We start from the raw sequence: 25034 nt of genomic DNA on the forward strand, positions 1-25034 counted from the left end.
TCTGGGAGGGGGGTTAACAAAGATCACAGTCAACTCAGAAGAGTCAGGATGGCTGATTAGAACATTGTCCACATAGTGGATGATTAGAGCCTTAAAGTTTTTTGTCACATATAGACTTGAGAGACTCAGTAACTGAAGAGCCCAGAAATACAAAAATTGTAAGCCTATACACATATTCTGGGAGAACTGGAGCTGACAGCTACTGTGAACAAGGTTAACTTTTAACAATTGCTCCCAGCCTTAGAGCTGACAGCTACTGTGGACAAAGGTTAACCTTTAACAGTTGATTCTATGTGACTCCCTGCTTGACATTCCTTTAACTTTTAACTGTTGCCGCTGCATGACCCTCTTCCCTCTACTAACCATTGGGCCATTCATTTGCAGCCCTTTGGGACTGCACCAGGACCACATGTCCTATCGTGAGGAGTTCCCCCGTCTGTGTCTGCAAGATTTTCATCTCCCCATTTTCATATTCTCATTGTCTTGGTTGTTGTCAGTCTCCTTGTTGCACTTGCTTGTGAATTAATCTCCACCATGGGTCAAACTTCCTCTAAATCTGAGGTCCCCTTGGACCATGTCCTTTCTCATTTTCAGGACTTCAGGGACACTGCAGAAGTCTCTGCTGCCTGTGTGAGACCAGAGTGACTTATGATCTTTTGTTCATTGGAAAGCACAGCCTTTCAGGTTGGATGGCCTCCTGAAGATTCCTTTCATCTTCAACTTATTCTTAAGGTCCAGTGCCACAGACTGATGTCTTTGGGACTATGATCAGAACTAGCCAAGCAACCCTGGGTCCAACCCTGGTTGGGGGAATGTGGATGAGGGAAGGCTATCCAATGGCATTAAAGAAAAGACAGGGACATCTGATCATCACAGGAGGGCAGTCAGTTAATACTGAAAAGCTCTGGTTTATTGACCCATCATATTAAGTAACAATCCAAAGGTGGGGGCAATGGCAGAAGACATCTATTATCATGTATAAAGGGCAGATATCAATTACTTCACTTAATCCTAAAGACACTCCTTTGCTGCGTGTACATTTATTTGGTCTTCAGGCACTTCATACCAGCACATCTCATTAGTCTTCAGGGTGGGTGTAAACTAGCCCTGCCCAAGCCTATTGTTATTTAGATAGGAGGCCAGGATATCTAAAAGACAATATAAATTCTGGTCTCTCCTGTACTCTTGGCAAGGTGAATAGATTTCCAAAATACAGTGCCCCGACAGTTCAGGACATTGTTTTCAGGCTTCCAGACAATACAGACCAAATCCCTTACCTTGTGGCCTAGTGCTATACCCCAATCAACCCCCATTCCTGGTTAACGCCCTTCACTCTTTTCTCAGAAAATGAGATTGTTGTTCAACTGAAGAAATCAAAGGAAAGTCTAGTCCACCTGATACTCATACAGTCTTGCCTTCCCTCCTGGACCTGAACTGGATGACTACCCTCCTCCCTACAACCCTCGACCCTATAGATGAACAGGGAACTCCTCTCTGATGGAGACTAACATGGCTGGTTACTCCCCTACTGCCTCACCTTCCCCCAAATCCTCTGCTTCCTCCCAGAGCACCTCTGCCTTCCCCTCTCCCTCTCTCCATTCCTTAGCTGGGCCCACTCCATACTAGCTCAGGAAAACCATGATTTGTGGCCTCCATTTCTCCCCCTCTCTGCACCAGAGGAGTGGCATCTGATGTGGAGGGCAATCCTCACCTACCCTACTTTCCCTTTGCCACCTGAATGACTGGAAGCTCCAAACTCCCTGTTTTACTGAGAAGCCTCAAGTCATAATAGCTCTTCTTGATACTGTACTGTGCACCCATCAGCCCACTTGGGATGATTATCAACAGCTCCCACAGTATTTACTGCTAAGGAGAGAGAGAATCTGGCAAGAATGCCACAAGTTGCTTCCAGGGCAAGATAGAAAATCAGATGTCAATCAATCTGGCCTTTGTTAACCAAGCAGTTCCAGATATTAAAAGAAAACTTCAGCAGCTCAATGAATTTGAAGGTAAAATTTTGTCTGGATTTGTTGGATCCCCCCAAAATTTGGAATTCCAATGTATCCAGTGGAGGCCCCACAGACTCAGACTCCAGACCAGAAGATGCAACAAGCAAGAGGATTTTATTCCGCATTTATGCAAACGGACTCCTAAGCCAGGGGAGGCAGAGAAGCCCCGAGCAGTTATTACAAACTCTTTTAAAGGCAAAAACCATAAGATTATCAAAGGGTCTCACACGGCACTTTTCTGGGGAACTTTCAGGCTAGGAGGGCTTGGGGAAGTGGGGGCCACCCGTGCTTCTGGAAAAACCACAAGATGTTCTGTCTGTTCTATCTCAAGGGCCATCTGGGTGCCTGTTGGATGGACAGACTTTACTACCTAAAACTGCTGCTTCAAGTTTAGGTCAGGCAAGGGACATATCTTGCCTCCCTAGCTTGTATTTGAGTGGGGGAGGTCTTTCAGATTGATGGCTATATGCTGAAAGCCATTATCATTTGTTATAGCAGACTGCAATTAATATTCAAGGTATCAACCCACCAGAAATATCGTCTGATGGAGGAAACTCAAATTATTACAAAGCCTGAGAGAAATACAGACTCCAGAATATCTTTTGTTTCTGTCTATAATTTTACATGTGCCAAATTGCATTCTTTCCCTAGTGGCTATGGGAAATTCTCCACAGCCTATATCTAATTTGTGTATCTCATGAATACTATTCCGATCTACTGGACATTTTCATCTGTGGATTGTCAAAAAGGTGGCTTCCCTTAGCTGTATTGACTAATTGTTATTAACAATGTTAGCTTATACAGAGTTGTTTTGTTTTTAGAAAAAGCCCACATTTAATGGAGGCAGTGCTCTTGGATGGCCTTCCAGCCCTCCAGAGAGGAAACAGGAAAAGGAGACCGTTAAAACCATGGGTCTGTTCTCTGGGGGTCAGTTTAAATAACCCGTGGGAGTGGTCTTGAGCATCTCTGTGGGAGGGGCCATGATTTTGCAGGCTTTCTGAGATGCAGCAGGGTTTAGAGGGAGATGGGGGTGTCAGGGACCTCCACCACCATCCAGCCCTAGCATCATCACATCCTCATAGAGAGGCTGTGACTCCAGGCCATACTGTAGAAATACCGCCTCTTAAGATAGGAAGCAAGTTCCAAGAAATAGTCTCTTGGCTTATCCATCAGTTAAAGATTAAGCCTGGTGAAAATTACCAAGTCATTCTGGTGATAGGTTTGAGCAATAGAGGATAAATTGTGAAAGATAGAATTGGAACCTGCAGTTAGATTACCAGGTGACACAGGATGACCTACCCCTCCCACTGACCTTTTTGCCCCACCAGCTTCCTCGAAGCTGCAGGTGACACCCCCACTCCCTCCCCTCCTCACTTCCTGTGGACAGCCCTATATAAACCCCTCTGGAATAAATAAAGGCTGTCAGCTTGATCAGAATACTGTCTTGATGTCCGTTTCTTGTACCCCTTGTCCCCCCATTTTCTCCTATGTGTCCCCAGTCTTATGCTGATGTCCCTGTTGGACAGGTCAGTGGGGGAGGGGACCTTGGGTGGAAATTCCACCATAACATCCTAGACTCTTTGGGTATATGGACGCTGGTTCATGTCTGGCTTTTTCTGTTTACAAGGGACAATGTGGGGGAGAGGGAGAGTCAGGAGTTGGCGGGTTCACGCTCAGTGGAAAGTGTGGGTGAAGAAGCATCTGGTTAGATGCCATCTTGGAAACCTCAGGCATGTTTCTTGAGATGGACAAGACAGGTTGCTAGGAGAAAAAGTAGATTGTTATCATTGGCCCTAATTGTACTGACAGAGGTGAATGTGCCAGGAAAAAGAGCAAATAGGACTTTTTTTGTGGCATCTTGGAATACCAGAGGGTGCAGGTCTCAGCTACTAGACAGACCAAGTATCCCAAAGAGGTACCCACTTATGCCCGGAGAGGTGGTACCAGCATGAATGTCCTAGGAGCTTGGCAGCTGGGGGGGGGGGGTGAGGATCACAGTGTAGGGTCCTGTCCATCAGGCTCGAGAGACTTAGGAGTAAGCTGTTTGAGGAGTACTCTGTCCCTTGGGGGAGAGCGGGGCAGGCTCAGGGGCAGTTTGGTCCATTGGTGTGGTGGCAAGGAGACAGCTATCTGCATGTGAACGGAGAAGGGGCCGACCACAGAAGGGAGAGGTAGGGTAGATACCCAGCCAGGGGAGGAGTCTGGACTGGGAGGTGGTGATTGAGGAGGAAGGGCCTTCCATAAAGTAGCTCAAAAGGGCTTAGGCCTGTGGGAGAATGTGAGGTGGCCCGGAGGTGGGTAAGGGCAATGGGGAGAAGGGAAGGCCAAGATAACCTGAGTTCCATGGAGAGCTTGATTAGTTCTACCCTGTGATCCTGGAAGTGAAGGCTGGCCCATTGTCCGTTGGTCTGTGGCACACCAAACTGAGGGATGATGTGGTCCAGGAGTACCTGAGCCACCACATCCGCTGTTTCCCTGGAGGTGGGAAATGCTTCTACCCATCCTGTACAAGTGTCAATAAGGCCCAAAAAGTAACGGACTTTTTAATGAGTGGGCATGTGAGTGAAATCCACCTGCCAATCCTTGCCTGGCTGATGTCCATGAAGCTGGTGCAGAGGCAGCTGTATATGGAGCACCCCCTGTGGATTGGCCTTGGGACATGTCTGACAGGAGGACTGAACCTGTGAAATATGAGTTAGGAGATAGGTGGGGTTGAAGAGGGGCTCTAGGAAATGGAACTGAAAGACCCCAATAGGGATACTTTCACGGAAGTGAGACCCGTACCCAAGGAACAGCGAGACCACGAACTTGGATGCAACAGCAAGAGGCTTTATTGGTGACATACGAGTACCCGGTCGTCTCAGTCTCGGGGAACTGAGCGCGCCGAGCTGGGGACTCGGGGATTCTTTTATAGCAAAAAAGCGCGGTACAGAAGCGAGAAGCCTAGTAACAGGACCCTGATTGGGCAATTTAAATGAGGCTAGGGCTCAGAGCGCGGGCAATTGAGGTAATTGAGGTTTTTTTTGGAACTCAAGTCTCAGCCTTGGCCCTATCTGAGGAACAATTGGTCTCTGTGTTTGCTCAACCTTGCTGAGCTGCCCATCTGGTCGCTCACAGACACCCGGCAGCCTGTGTCCTTGGGCAAAGCTCCCTTCTGATAGTTATGACTATTTAGCTGTGGGGGAAACGGAATTTTTTATAAGCCTCAGCTGCCTGTTTAGACTGGGCCAGGGTCTTTCAGAACAAAGCTTTAGGGCCTCTGTGTAAGGTCTGGTGGATGTCTGAAATGATAGATAGTGTTTGGTCCTGAGGAAGGATGAGGTGGTTGTTTGAGTAGAACAATCCATTCTTTGTTTGTGTGCCTCCCCCTCCTTTTAAGAGTTCATCCCTCTCCTCTGGTTGATAACAGGGATGATAAGAAGGTGTTAAAAACAAAATCTGTTCTGTTGATTCGGAGGAGCTGGAGGCCAGCCCCTGGGCTACTGAGTCAGTCCTGGCATTGGCTAAGGCTACTGTGTCCTTGGAGGACTGGTGTCCCCGGAAGTGAATTATGACTACTACTGCTGGGAGCTGGAGAGCCTCCAAGTGCTTGGCTAAGGGGTCCATTAGCTATGGATGTGCCCTAGATAGTGAAAAACCCCTTTCCTTATAGAGGACAGAATGGGTATGGGCTATTAAAAAGGCATAATTAGAGTCAGTATAGATGTTAGCCCATTGTCCCTTGGCTATTTGGAGTGCTCTAGTCAAAGCAATTTGGCCTTTTGTGAAGAGGTTCCCATTGGCAGATGGGTTGCTTCAACCATTTCTGTGGAAGTATCCACTGCATATGCTGCCTGGTGGTTTCCTGATATGTCTGAAGAGAACTTCCATCAACAAACAGGGGTGAGCTGGGGTTTTGTGAACACGTGGTCCAGGAGACCAGGCTGGGGTGAGCTTAAGGCCTCCACAGCCTCTGGGCAGAAGTGTGAGGTGGTATTGGAGGAAGAGGGGACAGGGAGTAGGGTTGCAAGGTGCAGGGCAGGACTGGAGGCCAAGGAAATTTGGGGGTTTTCTAGAAAGAGAAAGTAAAAGACTTGGACACGTGAGGGCCCAAGGAGGGAGAGGTGATGGGTGGGGTATACTGTGAGAGGCTTGAACAGGGTGCTCTTGAGGGCCTCATGGGTGAGTTCAACTGCTGCTGCCCAGGCTCTCAAGCAAGGCTGCCATCCTCGGACAGTGGGCTCCAGCTACTTAAAACAAAAAGGTTACAGCACAATTCGAAGGTGTGGTACCTGTACCACGAGCAAGTTTAATGTATCAGGCGAAAGCCTGGAGATTTAAATGAAGGACAAGATGTCCAGCCGTTTGTGCTAAGAGAATGCATGCGTGCGTGCGTGTGTGCGTGCGTGCGTGTGTGTGTGTGTGTGTGTGTGTGTGTGTGTGTGTGTGTGTGTGTGTGTGTGTTTATTGCAAGGAGGGAGCAGCCTTACATACAGACTTAGAGCACAGTGGAAAAACCCCAGGTGTAAGAGTTCGTGTTTTCATAATTAGAGGTTGATGCCAGTGGGGCAAGGCTGGGGCTGTAAGCCAGGACTAGAAAACAGGATGCACCTGTGGTTATTGGCTGACAAGCAACTCACAGAGACCTCGTGGGACCTGAGGCCCAACACGAAGGCCCAACCTGAGCTGTCAGGTCTTCCCAAGTGAAGGCAAAGGGGAAGTATGAGTCAGGGTGTAAAGGGACAGTAAAGAAGGCATCTTTCAGGTACAGGAGACTAAAGCAGGAGGTGGAAGCAGGGATGTTAGAGAGGAAATTGTATGGGCTGTTAAGCCCTGGGTGTGTTGGAATAACTGCCTCACGTATGAAGCAGAGGTCTTGAACCAATCGGTAAGCACCAGAGGGCTTACACATGGGGAGAATGGGAGTGTTGCAGGGTGAGTCCACAGGAATCAACAGTCCATGAGATAGGAGGCAGGTGATAATAGGCTTAAGGCCTCAGCGGTGGGTTTCAGAAATAGGAAACTGGGGTCTGGAAGGGAAGGAAGAAGGGTCCTTAAGACGAACTAGGACTGGCTGCTGGTGAGTAGCTACCACCGGAGTGGAAATATCCCATACTTGGGGATCTACTGGATAAGGGAGGGTAGGGACAAGACAGTCTGGAGTAGGAACCTGTGAGGCCATTAAGGGAAGAAGGAAGTGGGACTCAGGAGAGAGTGTTGGGACCAAGGTGATTGTGGTCCCAAAGCGGCTGAGAATATCACCGCCAAGTAGAGGTGCTGGGCAAGCAGGTATGACTAGGATATCCCTGCAAGAATGCAGAGGAGTGGCAGGGTCTTTAGTGGGAAGGAAAGGGTCCCGTCTACCCCCATGGCAGAAATTGGTGAGGGAATTGTAAGACCTGAGTGAGAAGCTAAAACAGAATAGGTAGCTCCTGTGTCCAAAAGAAATGGACTTACCCATTACCTGCAGTATTACCCTGGGCTCGGAGAGGGCAATGGGAGTTGCCAAGTCTGGGTCACATCAGTCCTCCACCAGGCCGAGTAATTTGAAGGCTGGCACAGTCCGAGCTGCTGGTGTTGGTGAGGCTGGACCTCCGTGGCAGCATAGAGGATGAGCCAACATGGGACATTCTGATTTACAGTGTCCAGGCTGAAGGCAGACGCAGCATGGCCTCATCGGGTGGCCAAGGGGTCAGGCAATATCTTGCCAAATGACCATCCTGCTTGAATTTGTTGTAGGCTCCTGGCAGAGTTGACTTGGGTTGAGCATGGAGCCTCGTGGTAACTGACTTCCCTTGTACCCCTTGTGGCCTCAGGGAAGCTTTTAAGGCTTGGGCTTGGAGCATGGCCATGTCTGTCAGGAGGACTTGGCTGCCTCTTTTCAGGCATTAAAACTTTAAAAGCCATTTTTAACCAATTTCTATATGGAATTTTGGGAACCCTCCTCAGCCTTTAAAAAGTTTTAAAGTTTTAAATATCTGGAACTGACTGAGAAATGAAATGGGTAGCTAGGACTGTGGCTCCTACTGGGGAGACTAGATCAAGTATAGGGAAGGGCAGTAGGGGAAAGGGGAAAAAGGAGGCTGGGTAAGGAGGAGGAAGTTGTTACTCAACCTTAGTCCTGGAGAGAAAGGGGGGGGGGGAGAAGTGGAAAGGGGGAGAGGAATGAGAGGAATGTGGGCCACTTAATGGAACATGTGGACCTGTAGGGGTGGGTTGGACCATGGGGAAGGGGCCAGTGTCTGGGGCAGCAAGGTCGAGGTAGAATTTTCAGGGTCCCAGTTCCCAAATAGGTACAGTTTTGATGAATAAAATAAATACAAAAAGATGCTACCCAAATCAGGGGTTATAAGTTTCCATTAAGAACTGCCTTGGGGCACAGCTTAAGAAGGCAGCTGTATTTTCCCCAGCTGCCAAGATAGTCATATATTATTAACTAATATAAAACTTAAAAATAGGTTTAGATCAGACCAGGTACCTGCCAGTGGGTTTTAAGATAAACTATTCATTGAAAATTACAATCTCCTAGTGGACACCATAGCTCACCATTCAATGTTAAAAAGTCCACTAGGGCCTCTATCAGGCAAACAAATGTGGGTCCAAGGGGCTACAGTGACAGCCTTACATCTACAGACCACAAAATAAATTGTGGACTTGGGCAGAAAAAAGGTTACACATTCCATCATTGTTATCACTGGATGCCCCAACCTCTCTTGGGAAGAGACTTATTGACCAGAATGAAAGCCCAAACTCATTTCTCTGGGCAGTGGGTAATGATCTCCCTACAACCCAAAGTCCATGCCTTGTGTCTGGATCCAGAAGAAGAATGTAGGCTTATTTCAATACTTATTTCAGAAGTGTCCCTTCTCATGCTTGGACTCCAACATTCTGTCTCAGAAGTATGGGCAGAGACCAATTCCCCAGCAGGCCCCAGTCATAGTTGCCTTAAAAGCAAATGCCCAATTGGTCTGGGTAAGTCAATACCCCATGACTCTGGAAGCCAAATTTGGCATCACTAAACATATCAACTGGTTCCTGGAACACTGAATTCTAGTGCCTTACCAGTCTCCATGAGAACACCCCACTTCTGTCAGTCAAAAAGTCAGGGACCAATGATTATCAGCTAGTGCAGGACCTTAGGGAAGTTAACAAACAGGTTGAGGATATTCATCCTTACACCCTCCTAAGTTCCCTCTCCCCAGAACTCCAAGTTTACTGTTTTAGACCTTAAAGATGCCTCCTTCATCCTAATCCTGGAGGCCAAACAAAAGCAGTTCATCTTTGCCTTTAAATGTCATGACCCAGACCAGGACTTCAGTGGGCAACTCACCTGGACCTGCCTGTCACTGGAATTCAAGATCTCTCCAACTATCTTTGATGAAGAGCCCTGTCAAAACTTGAGGGACTACAGGATCTCACACCCTGAGGTAAGCCTCTTTCAATATGTGGATGATCTCTTGACTGCTTCAGAGAACCAGGACTCTTGCTTACAGGCAACCAGACTTATTATTACAGGCTTGAGGTCCGCTGGGATGTAAAGTGTCAGCTAAAAAGGCCCAGATCTTCATCTCAGAAGTCATGTACCTGGGATATAGTCTAAAAGAAGGTCAGAGATGGTTATCACCTGCCCAGAAACAGACTATCCTGGATAGTCCCAGCCTGTAAAACCTGGAAGGAGATCTGAGAATTTCTAGGCTCAGTCAGATTCTACCACTTCTGGATACCAGAATTTGTTGAAACGACCAAACCTTTATATGAGTCACTCATAAGACTAAGAAACCCTCCCTCTGGACTGAGACTCAAGAAGGGGCCTTGAAAGCTGTAAAGGAGGTTCTAAGTGTAAGCATTATGGCCGGCTTGGATGGAAATGTGTTCTGGCACTCAGGAGCCAACCAATAGCACAGGTCACATAGTAAGTGTAGTAACTTATAGCTGTGCTATGGGAAAAACTTCCCCAGTGCAACAGCTCTGCTCTGGCAGTGGAGGGCTTCTCCAGCAAGGTTGTTACAGTTTAACAACTCTGCTTCATTATGGGAAGGTTTCCTGACATAAATGTTACAGCCCTGCTCTGCTCAGTTGTTACTTCTCTCCTCTGCTCCATTCTGGCAAAGAAAGGTCTCACCCAAACCTCATTCAAGATTTATTGGGAGAGAAGAATCCAGGAGAGTGGCTGCCTCTGCCAGGGTGGAAGAGGACAGCTGGACAGCCAGACAGCCACAAACTGAACAGGCACAGGGTTTATATAGGGATTCTTAGGGGCGGAGTTTTTCCAGGGAGTAACTTGGTCAGATTTCAATCCCTGAGCTCAGATTGGCTAGATTTTATGCTCAGGGATTGGTTGGTTTTCTGCTCAGATTCAGGGTCAGATTTGACTCTGGTTTCAGGGTGAGAATGACCTAAGGCATAACTGTCCGAGAAGACCTGGGAAAGATCCTGGTGACATCTCAAAGCTAAGGTTACATAGCTGTATGTCCTTCCTGTCTATTGCTTTGTCTTGTCTGTCTATTGTAATGCTGACATAGGAAAATGAAGATCTCAGGTGTGGGTTCAACAGGGACTGTTTCACATAAGGAGTTTAATAGAGAAGTTATTAATGCCATAGACAAATACAGATAGATAGATAGATAGATAGATAGATAGACAGACAGACAGACAGACAAAAGCATGCTGGGGGCTCTGAAGAGAGTAATCAGACCCATGTGGTAAATAAGGGGTTCTTCCCTTACAGCTTTCTGAAGATGGGGGTGATCTTATAGGATAAGCCTGAAATCAGGCTCTCCAGTTCTCAGCTAGGAGGCAGGGAAGAAGTGGGGAGCAGAATGTATTCTACCCTCACCCCCTAATATCTCCTTTACTGCAAACTCATTTCCCCAGGTAAGAAATCTGGGCACCTGAAGTATGCTAACTAGAGAGGCACAAACAATGCCTCAGCAGGCACCTGCTGGAGTGAGGGGGGAAGGGCTGCTGCAGGAATTGTGGCCTGAGCAACAGCTGGTTTGGATTCTAGCCTTTCATTCTTAAAAAGAGAAACTGAAAACAATGAAAGCATTAGGTTCTGTCCTGTTGGCTGTAATTGTCACCTTGACACAGCCTAGAGTACATGAGAGAAGAAACCTCCATCCAGGGATTGCCTACATCAGATTGGCCTGTGGGCATGTCTTTGGGGAATTGTCTTGATTATTAGACAATTATTAGTGGAGGGCCAAGTCCACTGTAGGCAGTACCTTTCTAGGTTGTATGAGAAACTAAGGCTAATCACGAACTTGTGAATAAGTCAGAAAGTTTGCCAGCATTTGGTCAGTGTTTTATCATGTTGGGGGGGTGGGGGAGCCACACCATGGCCCAAACTATAAACAAACCCGTTCTCCTTTATTGATTCCTATCTCTGGGGTTTTGGTAAAGCACCAGACAGGGACCTCACATCCTGTAAAATCCGACAAGCTGTGCCAAAAACTCTCTAACCAGAAGCTAAAATAAATCTTTATTCTTTTTAAGTTGGTAATGTCAGGTATCACTCCCTAGCAATGAAGAATTGACTAGTATCCATACAAAGAACAAATTTATTTGAAGGAAGAAAATTATGTCTAATAAAGTATACAAACTCACAGAATAAGAGTTTATCCATTAGTTAAAAGGTGTAGTTAAAAATACTAAAAGACTCAGAAAACACACATTGACGTTTAACAGACTAGAGTGGGAGCTTGTCAGGGCAAGCCCTGCGCATGGGGTGAATGGTCTGAGACAGAGCTTCATGGTCTGAGAGGATCTCCTGGATCTTGTCCAGCCAGGCTTTGTTTGCTGCTATCCCTGCTTCAAATTCCTGCCGTTCCTCTTCCTTCTCTGCTTCTAGAGTCTGCTGATGGTGGGCAATTTGCATCTGAAGATGATTCTTATACTCCTTTGCCAAACTACAGCGCCTAAAGTTTTAAAGATAACAAAGGACAACATTAAAAGCTACCATTCGGATTTATTCATAGCATTATAATTAAATATAGTGCTTCCATGAATAAGAACATGCAGTTATCATCTAGTGACTGAGAAGTGGGTTTGCTAGATCATATGACAGTTCTGTTTTTTAATCTTTTAAGAAACTCCAATGCTGGATAGATGGCTCAGAGGTTAAGAGCACAGCTGCTCTTCCAGAGGACCCAAGTTCAGTTCCTAGCACCCTCATTAGAGGTCACTACCATCTATAACTCCAGTACCAACATCCTCTTCTGGCTCTGAGGTCACCAGACAAAACATGTGGTACTAGCAAAACATGCATACATATACAATAAAAATAAATAAACAAATGTCTTTTTTTAATGAAGAAGGAAACTCCAGTTAGTTGTTCCATAATAGCTTCTGATGGTACAACTGGGGCACTATCTTAAACTGAAACCCCTGGTCCTAAGAATGCACATAGACATCTCCTTAAAACATCATTAACAGTTCATCCATATCTCTGTAGCAGAACACCTGCTACAGTCTCCACTTACTCTATGATTCCCATCTCCAACAGTGTCAGGGGCCTCTGGCCATAAACCAGCTGCAGTAGCATCACGTCCTCATGGAGAGGATGTGACTCCGGACCACCCTGCTACCTCTGCTAAATTCCAAAAACAGGCCTGTAGCTTAATTGTCAGTTAAAGATTAGATCAACAGAAAGCCCCCAAGTCCGCCAGGAGATAGGCTTGGGCAATAGGGAAAGATTGAGAAAGATAAAGTAAGAACCTACCATCAGGTTACCAAGTAACACAGGAGGTTCTACCCCTGACCTTTTGCCCTGAGGATTAGGTTACCAGGCAACACAGGAGGCTACCTCTCCCACTGACCTTTTGCCCTGACAGCTTCCTTGTAGCTGGGGTCATCACCCTCATTCCCTCCCCTCCTTGCTTCCTCCTCCAAGTCCTATAAATACCCCTTGGAAAGAATAAAGTCTCGTTACCTTGATCAGACCCTCTGTCTTGGTGTCCTTTCTCGTATCTCTTGTCCCCCATCTTTCTCCTAGGTGTCCCCCAGACCCACATTGAATGTCCCATGGGACAGGACACAACAGGTCATGGAGACCTTCTCCAACCTTCCTTTATTGTCCCAGCCCCCCACATAAGCAGACATTCCCTGGGAACATGCAGGCCATACCAGCCAGGGAAATAAGTAAGCTAGCTTCAGATCTTTGCCTCTCTTTTACCTCTGAATCCAACACCCAAGCCTCATCCCCAGCTCTGTAGCAGAATATCTGCTGCACTCCCACTCCTTTCTGCTCCCATCTCCACAAGACTATAGACTACAGAGATATCTGCATCCAAAAGTATAACCTTCCCAAATGAAGATGCCTGTCTGCCAGCACAGAAACACAATTAACAACAGCCAGAAAAATATGTCCTCACTGGAACAAAAGAATTACTACAATAGATCTTGAGAAATTCAAAATAGCTAAAGCATAAGACAAGGAACTTATTAATACATCCATATGGATATGATGGAACTCCTTAAGGAGGAAGTGAATAAATACCTTAAAAGAAATCCATGAAAACACAAACATCAAAAGAAAAATAATAAAACTGTTCAAAACTTCAAAGTGGAAATCAGTTAATAAAAAAAAACCAAACTGAGGGAACTCTGGAAATGAAAAACTTAAGAATTTGAACAGGAACCACAGAGACAAGCTTCACTAACAGAATACAAGAAATGGAAGAGAGAATCTCAGGCATTGAAGACACGATAAAGAAATGAATACCTCAGACTGATACAAATATTAAATCTAAAACCTCCCTCCTGGTACAAAACACACATGAAATCCGGGACACTATGAAAAGACCAAATCTGAGGATAGTAGGACTAGATGAAGGAGACAAAACCCAGGTCAAGGGAGAGAAAACATTTTCAACAAAATAATATAAGAAAATTTCCATAACCTAAAGAAGGAGATTCCTATCAAGGCACAAGAAACATACAGACCACCAAATAGACTGGACCAGAAAAGAAAGTCCAGTCTATTTGGCATATAATAAACAAAACATTAAACATACAGATCACAGAAAGAATATTAAAAGCTGCAATGGAAAGAGACCAACTAACATATAAATGAAGGCCTATTAGAAAAACATCTGGAAGGAAATCAAAGGAGCCAGGGGACCAGCTGTTCCAGCAGGACCTGGTACAACAGGCCCTGCATCGGGGCCTGTGTTCCACTGCCTGGGGATCACCTGGGAACTGCACAGAGCTTCCAAGCCCGGCGGGAGCCAAACACCCCAGACTCCAGGACTTCTCTCCCACCAACGAGAACAGGAAACCAGCAGATCCAGCAAAAGGTCCAGAGGACCAAGTGGGAGGCTAAGCACCTCATATTCCTGGTCTACTTCTCCAACCACGGGACCAGAAGGAGGACAAGGAATAGAAGAACTACCAGATTATTGGACTTGCTAGCACCCACCAAAAGGGAATTCTGGTCCCCTAACCACGAAACCAGTAAGGGGCTCTTTCTGCATCCACTAGAAGAAGAGATGGGAAAGAGACAATACAAAAACACACTCAGCAACAGAAAAACAAATATGACACCACCAGATTCTAGAGACTCCACACCAGCAAGACTCCAACATTACAATGCAAATGAAGCAAAAGAGAATGATCTTAAAACCACTTTCATGAAAATGATAGAGGCCCTAAAAGAGGATATAGGAAAATCCCTCAAAGAAATGGATGAAAAAACAAACCAAAAAATGCAAGAAATGGAAGAAAAAGTGAACCAAAAAATGCAAGAAATGGAAGAAAGAACAAACCAAAAAATTCATAAAAGGAAACAAATGGACGAAAAGATAAACCGAAAATTGCAAGAAACAATGCAAACACTGCAAGAGTTGAAAACTGAAATAGAGACAATAAAAAAGCACAATCTGAAGAAAGGCAGGAAACAGAAAAGCTGGGCAAACAGTCAGGTACTACCGATACAAGCATTACCAACAGAATAGAAGAGATGGAAGAGAGAATATCAAGTGTTGAAGATACACTAGAAGAAATGGATTCATCAACCAAAGAAAATCTTAAGTCCAACAAATCCTTAACACAAAACATCCAGGAAATAAGGAACACCATGAAAAGACCAAACCTAAGAATAATAGGTATAGAAGAAGGAGAAGAAAACCACCTCGAAGGGGCAGAAAACATATTCAACAAAATCACAGAAGAAAACTTTCCCAACCTTAAGAAAGACATGCCAATGAAGGTACAAGAAGTTTACAGAACACCGAATAGAGAGGATCACAAAAAAAAAGTCCCCTCGCCACATAATAATCAAGACCCCAAATATACAGAATAAAGAAAGAATATTAAGAGCAGCTAAGGAAAAAGGCCAAGTAACATATAAAGGCAGACCTATCAGAATTACACCTGACTTCTCCATGGAAACTCTGAAAGCCAGAAGGTCCTGGATAGATATTCTACCAACACTAAGAGACCATGGATGCCAGCCCAGACTACTATACTCGGCAAAGCTCTCAATCACTATAGATGGAGAAAACAAGATATTCCATGACAAAACTAGATTCAAGCAATATGTATCCACTAATCCAGCCCTACAGAAAGTTTTGGAAGGAAAAATCAAACCCAAGGAAATTAACTACAACCAGAAAACCATAGGCATTAGAGAATCCCTCTCTACCAACAGCCAAAAGAACAAAGGGGTGAAATTCCACACATAATTCCAACAACAACAACCATTCCAAATCGAAGAAGAATGAGTAATCAATGGTCATTAATATCCCTCAACATTAATGGCCTTAACTCACCCATAAAAAGACACAGGCTAGCAGAATGGATTCGAAACCAGAACCCATCCTTCTGCTACATAAAAGAAATACACCTCACCCTCAAAGACAGACATTACCTGAGAGTTAAAGGTTGGGAAAAAATTTTCCAATCAAATGGACCCAAGAAACAAGCAGGGGTAGCAATCCTAATATCTAACAGATTAGACTTTAAAATAAAATCAATCAAAAGAGATGAAGGAGGTCATTACATACTCATTACAGGTGAAACCCACCAAGATGAAGTGTCTATCCTGAACATCTATGCCCCAAATACAAAGGCATCTACATTCGTAAAAGAAACATTACTAAAACTTAAATCACATATAAAGCCCCACACACTTAATAGTGGGAGATTTCAACACACCACTCTCACCACTAGACAGAAATACCAGACAGAAACTCAACAAAGAAGCAAAGGGTCTAATAGAAGTAATGACCCAACTGGGATTAACAGACATCTATAGAACATTTCATCCACATAAAAAAGAATATACCCTCTTCTCACCACCACATGGAACCTTCTCAAAAATCAACCACATACTTGGCAACATATCCAACCTCAGCAGCTTCAAAAATTGGAATAACTCCATGCATCTTATCAGACCACCATGCTTTAAAATTGGAATTCAACAACAACACAAATTGCAGAAAACCTACAAACTCATGGAAATTGAATAATGCACAACTGCACCATTCCTGGGTCAAAGAGGAAATAAAAAAAGAAATTAAAGACTTCCTAGAATTCAATGAGAATGAAGACAAAACATACCCAAACCTATGGGACACTTTGAAAGCAGTGCTACCGGGGAAGTTCATAGCACTAAGTGCCCACATGAAGAAACTGGAGAATAGTTATACTAGAGAATTAACAGCACAGCTGAAAGCTCTAGAACACAAAGAAGCAAACTCCCCCAGGAGGAGTAGATGCCAGGAAATAATCAAATTGAGGGCTGAAACCAATAAAATAGAAACTAGGAAAACAATACAAAGAATTAATGCAATGAAGAGTTGGTTCTTTGAGAAAATCAACAAGATAGACAAACTTTTGTCCAAATTTACCAAACAGCAGAGAGTGAACATGCAAATTAACAAAATCAAAAATGAATAGGGGGCATAACAATGGACACTGAGGAAATCCAGAGAATCATAAGGTCATACTTTGAAAACCTGTATTCCACAAAATTCAAAAATTTAAAGGAAATGGATAACTTTATGGATAGATATCACCTGCCAAAGTTAAATCAAGATGAGATAAGCAATCTAAGTAGTCCTATAACACCTGAGGAAATAGAAGCAGTCATCAAAAGTCTCCCAACCAAAAAAAGCCCAGGCCCAGATGGCTTCAGTGCAGAATTTTACCAGAAATTCAAAGAACAGGTTATACCAGTTCTCCTCAAAGTATTCCAGGCAATAAAAGAAGGGTCTTTGCCAAACTCTTTTTATGAGGCTTTAATAACATTGATACCCAATCCACACAAAGACACAACTAAGAAAGAGAACTTCAGACCAATTTTCCTCATGAACATTGATGCAAAAATACTCAATAAAATACTGGCAAATCAGATCCATGAACACATCAGAAAAATCATCCACCATGATCAAGTAGGCTTCATTCCAGGGATGCAGGGGTGGTTCAACATATGAAAACCTATCAATGTAATCCAACACATAAACAAGATGAGAAACAAAAATCACATAATCATCTCACTAGATGCTTAAAAAGCCTTTGACAAAATCCAACACCCATTCATGATAAAGGTCTTGGAGAGACCTAAACATAACAAAAGCTATATACAGCAAACCAACAGCCAACATCAAACTGAATGGAGAGAAACTCAAGGCAATTCCTCTAAAATCAGGAACAAGACAAGGCTTCCCCTTTCCCCATACCTCTTCAATATTATACTTGAAGTTCTAGCTAGAGCAATAAGAAAACAAAAGGAGATCAAGGGGATACAAATCGGAAAGGAAAAGGTAAAACTTTCACTATTTGCAGATGATATGATATTTTACATAAGTAACCCAAAGAACTCTACCAGGGATCTCTTACAGCTGATTAACACCTTCAGCAAAGTGACAGGATACAAGATCAACTCAAGAAAAACAGACGATAATAGAGCTGGGAAAGAAATCAGAGAAACATCACCCTTTACAATTGCCACACACAACATAAACTACCTTGGGGTAACACTAACAAAACAAGTGAAAAACCTGTATCGCAAGAACTTTGAGTCTTTAAAGAAAGAAATTAAAGAAGACACCAGAAAATGGAAAGATCTCACATGCTCTTTGACAGGTAGGATCAATGTAGTAAAAATGGCAATCCTCCCAAAAGCAATCTACAGACCCAATGCAATCCCCATCAAAATTTCAGCACAATTCTTCATGGACCTTGAAAGAACAATTCTCAACTTTATATGGAAAAACAAAAACCCAGGATAGCCAAGACAACCCTGCTCAACAATGCAATGTCTGGAGGCATCACCATTCCTGACTTCAAGCTCCATTATAGAGCTATAGTCCTGAAAACAGCTTGGTATTTCCAGAAAAATAGACAGAGAGACCAATGGAATCAAATTGAACACTCTGAGATTAATCCACAAACCTATGAACAGCTGATTTTCAACAAAGAAGCTAATGGAAAAAAGATAGCATCTTCAACAAATGGTGCTGGCATAAGTGGATATTGGCATGTAGAAGACTACAGATAGATCCATGTCTATCGCCATGAACAAAACTTAAGTCCAAATGGATCAAATACCTCAACATAAATCCAGCCACATTGAACCTGTTAAAAGAGAAAGTGGGAGGTACCCTTGAACGAATTGGTACAGGAAACTGCTTCCTGAATGTATCACCAGTAGCACAGTCACTGAGATCAACAATTAATAAATGGGACCTCCTGAAACTGAGTAGCTTCTGTAAGGCAAAGAACACAGTCAGCAAGACAAAAAGGCAACCCACAGATTGGGAAAAGATATTCACTAATCCCACATCTGACAGAGTGTTGATCTCCAAAATTTACAAAGAACTCAAGAAGCTACTCTCCAAAACACCAAAAGACCCACTTAAAAAGTGGGAGACTGAACTAAATAGAGAATTCTCAATAGAGGAGTCTAAAATGGCTGAGAGACACTTGAGAAAGTGCTCAACATCCTTAGCCATTAGGGAAATGCAATTCAAAACAATCCTGAGATACCATCTTACTCCTGTCAGAATGCTAAAATCAAAAACACCAATGACAGCTTATGCTGGAGAGGATGTGGAGAAAGGGGAATACTCTTCCACTGTTGGGGACTGCTAAGAACCTTGAACAAAATGGAGTCTGTCAGCCATTTCTTGGCCTTCTGCCTACGTGACTGCGGGCACACATGCCCTTGAGACAAAGGAACTAGCTAACAACAAAAGTTAAATTTACACAGGGCAGCCCACCCGCCTAGCCATGGGCAAGTAACCCTTATAGATCAATTGCCTTTGTTAGCAAAGGGTTAATGTGTTCCTTTGGATGCTTTTACCATAATGATAGGCAGAAGTAACCATTATAGAGCAATTGTCTTTGTTAACAAAAGGTTAATGTGTTCCTTTTTACCCCTCCCTATTTCCTGCACCTGGCTTACGCTGATAAGCATTTGCGGAATGCAACTGATGGAAAATTACAGCTTCGTCTTTACCTTATTTGGTGTATATTTGAATTGAGACTTGATTGACATGCTTGTACCGCCCCCTGAGATGCTCTACTTATAAAAACTATTTCACCCCCAAGAATAAACGCTCTTGATCAGCAAAAGTTGTCTTGAGCCTGTTTCCCTTAACCTCTTGAAGTTTGCTTTTAAGATCGGATCTGCTCATGAAGACCCACCAAATTAGTAGCGACCCTCATCACTTCATCCCCGCGGGTTGGGGGTCCCCTCCGGTGGTCGCATTCCATTGCTGGTGGGAGTGCAAACTTGTACAGCCACTTTGGAAATCAGTATGGAGATTCCTCAGGAAAATGGGAATCAGTCTACCACAAGACCCAGCAACTCCACTCTTAGGCATATACCAAAAAGATGCCCATTCATACAACAAGGATGTCTGTTCCACTATGTTCATAGCAGCATTATTTTTAATAGCTAGAATCTGGAAGCAACCTAAATGCCCCACAACTGAAGAGTGGATAGAGAAAACGTGGTACATTTTCACAATGGAGTACTACTCAGCGGAAAAAAAACAATGGAATCTTGAAATTTGCCGGCAGATTGATGGCACTAGAAGAAACCATCCTGAGTGAGGTAACCTAGTCACCAAAAGACAAACATGGTATGTACTAACTCATATATGGATTTTAGACATGGATCAGGGGAGTGTCAACCTACAATCCCAGGGCCAGTGAGTCTGGGATACAGGGAGGTTCCCAAGAGATATGCATTATACCCCAGAGAAGTGGAATGAGGCAAGATCTCCTGAGCAGATTGGGAACATGGGGGCAGGAGAGAGGGAACTGGGAAAAAGAGAGAGGGATTAGAGGAGAGTAGAAGAAGACATGGGGAAGCAGGAAGGTTGAGTCGGGGTAAGAATAGAGGAGACCAGGATGAGAGATACCATAATAGTTGGAGTCATTATAGTTTTGAGGAGGGAGCTGACACTAGTGAGATTTCCAGAGATCTCTAAGGATAACACCAGCTGGAAAACTAAGCAGTAGCAGAGAGACTACATTAATAGTCCCTACCTGATGATATGGTTGATGACTACCTATATGACATCCTAGAACCTTCATCCAGTGACTGATGGAAGCAGAGACAAATACTCACAGCTAAACACTGAACTGACCTCCTGGAACCCAGTGACAGAGATGGAGGAGTGATGAGCAAAGGGGTCAAGACCATGCTGGTGAAACCCACGAAGACAGCTGACTGGACAAGGGGGAGCTCTTGAACTCCAGACTGATGGCTAAGAGGCCAACAGGGAACTGATCCAGACTCCATGAATGTAGTGTCCGTGTGGAGGCATCAGAAATCTCTGGGGCCTTGGGTAGTAGATTAGTGTTCACCTTGGCATACAAATGATCTTTGGGAGCCCATTCCACATGGAGGGATGCTCTCTCAGCCTGGACACATGGAGAAGGGCATAGGCCCTGCCCTGGATGAAATGATAGACTCTGGAGATCCCCGAAAGGAGGGCCTCACCCTCCCTGGGGAATGATATGGGGATTGGACTGGGGGCAGGGAGAAGGAAGCTGGTGGAGGGACAAGGGGGGGGGGGTATCTGGGATTGACATTTGAAGCAAACTTTTTTCTAATTTAAATAAAAAATAAAAAAATAAGCAAACACCTTTACCCACTGACCCATTTCAGGGACCCTTATTTCCTTTTATTGAGACAGTTTATTATATAGTGCAGGTTGGCCTTGAACTCACTATGTAGCCAAGGATACCTTGAACTCTTAATTTTTCTTACATCTCCCCACTCCTGGGATTACAGGTATACACTAGCATTCTTAGCTTGTACAAGTATTTTTTTAATATTAGAATGATGAGAATTCTATTTAGCCTTTGCCTCCAGTAGGCAAATATGGTTACAGAGCTTCTAAAAGCCTTGAGGGAACAAGAACGTCTTCAATTCATCAAATCAAGTCAGTTTATGGTAAAGAGGTGGGTCCCTAGGTGGATTCAAGATAGGTTTCTAGTTGCCAGAGAGACTAAGTTCTCAGGTAGCCAAGGCAGGCATTGAACCCAGTGTGTAGCTGAGCATGACCTTGAACTCCCAATCCACCTGCCTCTACCACCCAAGTGTTGGAATTATAGGTGTGTGCCACCACATCTGGCTTGGATATTTTCTTTTCTTTTTTTATCTTAAATTTGGGACTAGGAAAATGGCTCAGTGGCCTGAGTTCATATCTCTAGAATCAATTAAAAGTTGGGGACAGTAGCATGCATATGTAATTCCAGCATTTCTATTGTAACTTGCCTGCCTGTGTCTCTCCCTTGGTTACATTGGTTAAACAATGAACCCAAGAAATTAAGAGTTTGACCATGGTAGAGTGCCTCCTTTGCAGAAACAGGAAAAACCAGATTTCTATGTGATCACAGCTGTCCTTTGCTGAGACAGCCTATTCCCCCAAGACAGTCTGTCTTGCTTGAGCAAACAGTTCCAGGAAGACAGGATCGTTGCAGTCTGCATGTATGGTCTTTATAGTTCCTACTTCTTCACCCGCGAGTCCATCACCTGTCCCTATAAAGGATTCCAGCCAGCTCCAACCCCCCACCTCACCTCCAGGTAAGCCCTCCATTCCCTTAGGAGAGAGACTGGTCCTTGTTATATGTGCTAATAAACCCAGATCATCTGTTGAGGTCAGACTCTGGTCTCTAATCAGCCTTTGTCTCCTCCTGCCTGAAGCTCTGGGTGCAGCAGGGGAGAAATTAGTCTCCCAGAGAAAGACATACAACTTGTTGAGAAGACTTTCAGGAGAGACCTTCCCTTCGGTTAAATCTTACCCTCATGTCTGGGACCCCTGAAGATGGACTTGAAGGGTTGGCTGGATCTGTGTCTCTTTTTCCAATGTGCACATTCAATAAACCCCTTTTGTTTTCCTGCTTTTAACTATTAATTTGACTTTTTAAATTGTCTCATAGAGACTAAGTGGCCAGACCTGGATTTTTGGGACAAAGGCTGTGCCCCCAAATCTGGTAACAATCAAGCAAGATGGGAGGTGCCTTGGTGGCCATGCAAGCATGAGAACTTGAGTTCAGTTCCCTGCTGCCCTCATAGAAGCTGTGTATTGTTACACATGCCTGCAGTCAGCCTAGTCAATACAGCCAGGCTCTGGCTCAATGAGAAACTCTGCCTTAAGGCAACAAAGTGGGAGGAGATAGAGGAGGACAGGTTGCTCTACTATAAGCGCTCCAGGCCTCATATTACTGCTGCAAGCACACTTGAGATCCCTGACTACAGTGAGCCACACTGCCAGTGATGAGTAGCTGTCTTTAAGTCTACCCCCAGTCAAACCTTCAGGTGTACTCATCCTCAATTCCAAATCTGGCTTCAACCACATGAGCAAGAACCACTGAGTGGAGCCTTGCCAACTTAAACTGATTTAAACCACAAGTTTTGGATGTTTTCAGGCAGCAACAGGAATCTACAATGCTTCCAGTTCACACTCTTTTCTTATTCCCCAGTTGACTTGATGTTGAGTAGGAAGGGATGCTATTTATGAAGATGTTCCGAATCTCCAACAATAAACTTTTCAAAGTAGGGAGCTGTCAAGATGGCTCAGCAGGTAAGGAGCTTGCCACCCAATCTGACGACTTGAGTTTGACACCTATGATCCATATGGTAGATGATGAGAGCTGACCCCCAATACACACATGAGGATTTGGTGTGTGTGTGTGTGTGTAATAAGACAGGTCTCTAGAGCAGAAACAATAATTAGAAGTCAATAGGATCAGCTACATACTATTTTTATCAAACTGGTAAAAAGGTAGTAAGGAAAGCTGTAAGGAGAAGGTGGCCTGCTATTCCATCTGAGCCTGATAGGGTAATCATAAGGAAACACAGTGATCCCAGAGAAGACTGTTGCAGGACAGTAGTGTTTCCAAAAACACTAAAACACATAGCATTTTAATCTTGGGGACACCTACAAAGAGTGCTGTGCATATAAGCATTCCTGCTAATCTAGCTAGTAACCACTCTGGTCTATGCCAGGTGTCTCCTCAATCACTCTTCATGTCATTTACTGAGGCAGGGTCACTTACTTGTTGAACTCAGAACTCACTAATCCGGCTAGCCTAGCTAACTTTCCCCAGGAATCTCCTATCTCTGTGTCTGAGTGTTTCCAGTGTTTATGTGGGTTCTTGTAATCTTATCCAGTCCTCAGGTGTCTGCATCAAGTACTTTATCCACTGAGCCACCTGCCCAGACCTCCAGTCCTCTGGTTACTGGAATCTTGACCTTGGTGGCAATATTGGGACCTCAGCTCCTTCTTTGTAACAACCTTGAGTAACCATGGAAACTTTGTAATTTGTGGCCTTTAGCCTTATAGTCTTTCCCTTTAAAAGCTTCCCTTAATTGTTGGGGGGGGGGGTCTCACTCCCTCCCAATCCAGTGAGATCCCTGCTGGCTTGAACAATAAAGAAACCTTTGCTTTTGCATCAGAGTCAGCTAATTGTGGTGGTCTGTTTAGGGTTTCACCACCTGGCATAACAACACTACTTAATTTAATTTACTTCTTGCAAATTTATGTTACTATTAAAGATGATCATCCTGCTTAATAACCAATGTGTATATTCAGACCCATGATGACAGTGGCATTTGATTTTACCAACAGAGTTTTGCCTATTTTTATATGAAATCTTATTAATAGCTCTGATTTTCTAAAGGACCAGCACAGCATTAATATAAAATGATATCAGTAATATATGGATTAGTGGTGTATTTTCCTTATGTTAAAGATACATTTCTCTACATAAGAAACAATAGTAAGGAGAATGAGACCACACCTGGCAAAATTCTCCCTGTCTTCGTAGTTGAGCTTTTTCAGGCCTTCATTTATACGTTCTTGTTCCATAGCCAGTTCTTCTTGTTCTTTGAGCTTCCGTTGCACTAAGAAAGGCAAGAGAAATTACTTGACACATTTTTTCCCAAGCAAGACTTGCTGATATCTTTCTGGGCACTAAAGTCATATTGTCTTTAGAATTGCTTGGGTGGATTTTGGATCAAGAATGGAGAAGTAGGGTCAGTGAGATGGCTTGGCGGGTAAAGGCTGCTAAGCCTGAAGACCAGAGTTTGATCCCTGGGTACCAAAACCTGGTGGGATGAGAAAACTGACTCCAACAAGTTGTCCTTTGACCTCCACATGTGCCATGGTGCATAAGTATATGCACACACACACACACACACACACACACAGAGTAAACAAATAAACCAATAAATAAGTAAATAAAATTAAAATAACTTTTTAAACCAAAGGAAAAGAGAAGTACAAGCTAGGCATGCAGTTGTGCACCTGTAGTCCCAGGTGCTTGGAAAACTGACGGGAGAGTATCACTTGAACTCAGGACATTAAGGCCAGCTCCGTAACATAGTTGGAACCTGTCTCAAAAAGGAGATATGCTTCTCTCCAGGAATAAAACTTCTTGTACACTGTGATCCACATAGATTTCTTCTCATCATTTTGCACTGAAAATCTATGAGTGGCCTTTCACAACAGACTAAAATATATCTTGGCCAGACCTGCTAATCAGGGAACAGGCAAGATATTTCTTCCATTCCCAATGCCTATG

At 44.1% G+C, this 25034-nt stretch overlaps 1 protein-coding gene across 1 annotated transcript in view; it reads right to left on the bottom strand.

The window, feature by feature from the left end:
* Nucleotides 1-11530: 11530 nt before the first annotated feature.
* Cfap53 (cilia and flagella associated protein 53) overlaps nt 11531-25034 on the bottom strand; it is a 40013-nt gene continuing 26509 nt past the window's right edge. The window contains exons 7-8 of the mRNA XM_021230889.2: nt 24252-24354; nt 11531-11905 (exon numbers count right to left, since the gene is read on the bottom strand). Coding sequence (XP_021086548.2) covers nt 11677-11905; nt 24252-24354 — 332 coding nt within the window. The 3' untranslated portion in view covers nt 11531-11676. The remainder of the gene's footprint in view (nt 11906-24251; nt 24355-25034) is intronic.

Source organism: Mesocricetus auratus, unplaced genomic scaffold, assembly GCF_017639785.1.
Source record: "Mesocricetus auratus isolate SY011 unplaced genomic scaffold, BCM_Maur_2.0 Super-Scaffold_6730, whole genome shotgun sequence".
Classification (NCBI taxonomy): Eukaryota; Metazoa; Chordata; class Mammalia; order Rodentia; family Cricetidae; genus Mesocricetus; species Mesocricetus auratus.